Here is a 5,566-nt window from a genome sequence, read left to right as displayed (position 1 = left end):
AAATATTACATATAAAAATTATTTTTAAAAATATGTGGAAACATAAAAAGGAGATTGAGAACATGCAAGTTCTCAAAACAAGTTTTTATTTTAGAAAATATTAAAGTCCTGTTTGGCAACTGCTTATAAGAACAATTTTCTGTATTTTTTTTAAAAAAACTGAAAAATACGTTTGACAATAAAAACAGTTTTCTAATTTTTTTTTATTATCAGAAAACAAAAAATAAGGTGTTTTTAAAGAACTTTTTTTAGTTGTTTTCAGTTATTTTTTGAGAGTTGTTTTAAAGAATAATTATACAAATATATATAATGATTAAAAATAAAGTTAGGATTATAAAAATTATTTTTAAAATATATTTAAAAATATTAAAAATAATTTAGGTTCATAAACAAACTTTTATTTTATAAAACATCATATGACAGTTTTCAAAAATTGTTCTTAAAAACTATTTTTTTAGAATTGTTTTAAAAAATAGTTACCAAACAAGACCTAAAGAACTGTTCTTGAAAACTATTCTCAAAAATTATTTTTTGAAAATTGTTTAAAAAAACATTTCCAAAAGGACCATTATTTTCTTTGTTTACATATTTCAACTAATAACTTTATTCAACTTACAATAATTTTATTTTTATTTTTTTAAACAAGAAGAAGAAGAAAATTAATTGATTCAAGCAACTAGGTTAAAAATGAGACATCAAAATCATGCAAATATAGGAAATAATAACCATAATTCAGTATCAATTTTTGCTTTCAATACATTGATAAAAGAATACATCACAAACTTCACATGAATTGAAACAATGTTTGTTTTCAAGCCAAAGTAAAAAATTACAACCACTACCAACATCAACTCCAAACTTATATCCTTCTTCTAGGGATTCCAATTCAAAGAATTTGAAGATTTCTTCCTACATTTTGTAAACCCTAATTACTTGTATACCTTCATGCCTCTACCCTTTCTTCTTCCTTTTTTTTTTCCTTTTTTGGGTATGCGCATTCACTGTCTTATCTGTTCGTACAATCAAGTATACGACTGCTTCTTGTATAGATGTTATATATATATATAAGAGAGTGAGAGTTAGGATACAAACCCAGCTATGTCAAAGATGATTCTCATGGATGAGCTTGTTGAGAAGGGTGGTGAGGAGGACATCTCGCTTCTCAGCCCGGCTCTCTTCCCTCGCTCTCCTCTGCTCTTCCCTCTCCCTCCACGCCTGTTCAACCATCAGCCTCTCCCGCTCAAGCTTCTCCATGGACTGTCGCCATTCCTGCTCAAACATCTGCCTCTCTTGAGCACGCCTCTCCATGGCCTCCCTCCACTGCATCTCCATCCTCTGCTGCTGCTGGAAAAATTCCTTAAGCATTTCCGGGATACTACTAGCACTACTGATATTTGCAGCATTGGGTGGTCTTACTGACTTTACATCTGATGCCGTTGCCCTCAACGGCCTTTCCCTCTCAGCCTTCCTTTTCCGGGGATTGCTGCTTCTTGGGAGTCTCTCCTCTTCACTGTCATCTTCATCATCGTCTTCATCTTCTGAGAACTCATCTGAGGAATGATCTCCTGCACTGATTCTCCTTGCCCTCTTCCTTGACTGCATGGAACCTGCCTCGGACTCAAGCAGTCGTCGCTGCATGTTCTTTGCTCGCTCTTCAAATATTGCATGGAGCTCCTCAAAGAATGGGCATTGTCGACCATTCTCTGGATCAGATGTCTCCTTTCCCTGTACCAAAGGGTCAAGTTGTCAATCCACTAAATCATGAAACCTTAAGTGCCAAATTTGGTAGGTTTTCACCAAAACATTGCACAAGAAAAATGCCCTAAACTATTTCTTTGAGTCATATGGAAGAGAAAACAAAAAGAACACCAACTCTATAATCTTTGAAGCCATAGATTAGGCAAAGCCCAAATTGAAATGAAATCCCAACAATTCTAGTTTAGCTAAAAATTCAGAGAATTTGAAGAAAAACAATGCATTTAAACCCAAGATTCCTTACCTTTCTAGTTTGTCCCAAATTTCTTTTAACAGCATAAAAAATAAAGGAATATGCATTCAAACCCTCCTCCAATTGCTTCTCACTACCAATTCTCATATTCTTTTAAATTCCTATTAAATTCCAAAAATGTCAAAGTCAATCCTATTCTCATATTGAAATTGAATTGTACATCCAAACCAGCCCTAAGAAGATCCAATCCCAAGCTAATAGTTGACAGGTAACCCCATTTCCACAAGGGAAATGAAAACCAAGGCTTGCTTTATCCAGTATCAAACGAGAGCTGCAAGCAAATAAACACCTTTCAGGGGTATTATGTACCATCACCTGGATCATAAAGGAATGAATGTGATGAACCAAAATGCCTGCAATTCCTAATGGAAAAGGAAACAAAGCTAATTTACCACCCATTGCTAGTAAATCACAACCCCCTAAGCCAAATCGGTGTCTGTTATTACACTGGAACCAATTTCAATTCTTCAAAAATCCAAACAGTAGAAAGGTCACTTCGCCTGATTCCTTCTGGTTTCTTTTCCAAAGCTATAACCAAAAAATCCCACATCAAGCAACTTTATCTCCTGTTTGGTTTCCTAGAAAATACACAAAACTCACTATTTCTTTTATCAGCCTTCAACATTTATAGCTTAACAGGAATGAATCCACCACAACACCATTATGCCACTTACAATACCAGAGACATGGAAATGAAAATCTAAAAATAGAGCAAGATTTTTTATCGGTTAAACCCAGTCGATTTCAATAAAAAAAAAAACTCCCATATTTGTAACCTTCAATTCAATTCTTTTCCTTTCCCAAAACCCTCCATCATCATAATTCTTAAAAAGAATTGTCAATTACCAATTCTTCTTTTACAATTTTAATTCTTTACAAGAACCGAACCCCTCAAATTTTAGTTTTTTCCCTTGCCAACAGGAGAAACACCCTTCCATAGATTCATTTCCTTTCTTTTTCCAAATTCCTTTGTGCCAAACAAAGAGTAAAGCTATAACAAACTCCGAAATCATTTCTCCACCCAAGATTCCTCAAAACAAAAGTTTCAGACAGCAGAATTTCAGTTTAGAAATCAGTTAAAAAAAAAAAAAAACAATAAACAAATGACACTTTAGGTCTAAAAATTTTCTCCTATCACTGACCTAGCACTAAATCTCAATGAATCGAGGCAACAAGACCGATGAAACTCGGGCAAATATATTAGAATTTCAGTGAAAAATAGAAATCAGAAAAAAAAAAAAAATTTAAATCTACAATTTTTCTTCCATCAGGAATGACAAAGTACTGAATCTCAGCGAATGTTGTCAACAAGGCCGGTGAAATTACAATTATTTTAAATTTTGAACCGAGAAATTGGCATTCAAAGAGGGATAATGCAAACCTTATAGCGGTTAACAAGATTCTTCCACTTGCATTTGCACTGATCAGGAGTTCTCTTATACCCCATCTCCTTCATCTTGGACGCCACAGCTTCCCACAGAGTCTTGTTCCGCTTGGTGAGCGCGAAGTCTCTCTCCAGCTCCGCCCGGATGGCGATGAAGTCTTTGGTTTCCTGGTGACTCCACTGCGGCACTCTCTCCTCCTTCATCTTCAAATTCCCTATATTCATGTTGATGTTCATATTTGCAGCAAAACCACCACCACTACCGCCGCCACCACCGCCTAGGGTTGTTTCCACCTCCTCTCCTTCTCCTTGTTGTTCTCCGAGCATGGATTTTCAGAGAATTAGGGTTATGGCTTCTTGAGTACGATTCAGTTCAGCCTTTCTGACTTTGGCCATCTCCATAAGTGCTTTTCATGCTTAGAGAAAGTCATATATGTGGACTATTTCTCTTCACTTTTATTATTATTTTTTCCCTTTTTCATTTTTTTATTCGCTTTTATGGTTTTATTTATGATCATCTTTTTGACTAATGGGATGCTAAATTTTGACTTAATTGTATGCGTATTTCACTTTTCACTTTTCTTTTACCTTTCTTTTTCTTTTAGGTAAGGTGATATTTTTTTTAAATTGTTCCAACAACATATTCAACTCAACTATATATAAAAAAACCATATTTTATTCATTTATTATTTACAAAAATAGTAAAAGTCCGTTGGTAGTGATTTTAAGAAGCAGTTTTAATTTAAAAGATATTTTTGAAAAAAAATTAGGTGTTTAAAAAATTTTAGAAAACACTTTTAAAATTTTGAAAAATCACTTATAGTGCTTTTTAGAAAAACATTTAGAGTCGTTTTTCATATTTTTAATACTTGAAATTTTTTATCATTCAAGTGTTAGAAATGTTAAAAACATTTTCTAAAATTACTTTCAAATGCACTCTTAATAAATAATTCTCTTAAAAACATTTCAAGTAGAAAGATTGTCAATTGGTACTGATTTTATGAAACATTTCTAAACTTCTAATACTACTTATTTTAGAAAATATTTCTAAACTTTTTAACGTTAAAAATTTTCAAATGTTAAAAAAGTTAAAAATGTTTCCTAAAATTACTAGCAAATGAGCTCTAAGATGCCTTTGGTAGTGTTTCTAACAAAAATGTTTCTCTAAAAACATTTTTAAGATAATCGCTTATCGAGTGTTTTTCCAAAAAAACATTACAAGTGATTTTTCATATTTTGTTAAGTATATATTACCTAAAATTTATCAAACACTTTTTTTTTTCTTTTTCAAAAAAGCTTTTTATATTAAAAATATTTCTTAGAATAACAGTCATACTCTAAGTTTCAAAACATTCTTCATGTTTTTAATAATAAATCTAAAAATATATATTAAAACATCTCAAATATGTTCAAAAAATAATTTATTTTAAATAAAAATTTTCATTTATTTTTTTACCATCATTTGACCAAAATTGTAAGAAAGAAAAGGGAGAATCATGCAAGCATACATAGTTTCCAAAAAAAAAAATGTTATATAAATTTATAATTTATATAACATTATTTTACTATAAATAAAAGATTCTCCCCTTTATTTTTATTTTAAATTTATAATTTTCATATTCGCCTTTTGTTTTTCAATTATCAATTAATCACATGATGAGAAAATAACAAAAAAAAGTGATAAAAATAGCATTTTATCTTTTATTATAGCTAAAATTTATTTCTAAGCATTTAATAAAATTATAAATATTGTAGAATAATTTATATTTTTTCATAAAGATCCAAGGAGATTTAAAAAAACATTTTTCGAATAAATTTAAAAGAGATTTTGATTTATTTATTAATAATAATAATAATATTTTTAGAATATTACTTTAATTAAAAAAAATGAAAAACCCAATATTTTATTTTTTTTCCTAAGGTAATGGTCATTTCACATTTGTAGGGTTGACTTCATGGGCAATCCAGGAATTGTAGGGAGATTACCATTAGGATGCATGTTAGAGTGATTACTTCATCTCAACGTGTTTGTTATGAAAAGCAAATCCTAGAATTTTTGTTTTTTTTTAATAGTATATGATTGCATGATTCTCCAAAAAAAATAAAAAAATAAAAAGCATGAAAATAATTTATTCTTATTTATGATATTTGATATTTGATATTTGATATTTGAT

General features: G+C 30.6%; 1 protein-coding gene across 1 annotated transcript; it reads right to left on the bottom strand.

Moving 5' to 3' along the window:
• Positions 1–731: 731 nt before the first annotated feature.
• On the bottom strand, positions 732–3,872 carry LOC100259610 (trihelix transcription factor GT-3b). The gene is made up of 2 exons (XM_010646480.3): positions 3,390–3,872; positions 732–1,725 (listed from the first exon to the last, which is right to left on the bottom strand). Exons 1-2 carry the CDS (start codon positions 3,717–3,719, stop codon positions 1,102–1,104), a joined length of 954 nt encoding a protein of 317 aa, XP_010644782.1. The 5' UTR covers positions 3,720–3,872; the 3' UTR covers positions 732–1,101.
• Positions 3,873–5,566: the final 1,694 nt, after the last annotated feature.

This window comes from Vitis vinifera, chromosome 2 (genome assembly GCF_030704535.1).
Source record: "Vitis vinifera cultivar Pinot Noir 40024 chromosome 2, ASM3070453v1".
Taxonomy (NCBI): Eukaryota; Viridiplantae; Streptophyta; class Magnoliopsida; order Vitales; family Vitaceae; genus Vitis; species Vitis vinifera.
The sequence above is the reverse complement of the archived record's forward strand: the minus strand, read 5'-3'. Positions and strand labels throughout refer to the sequence as shown.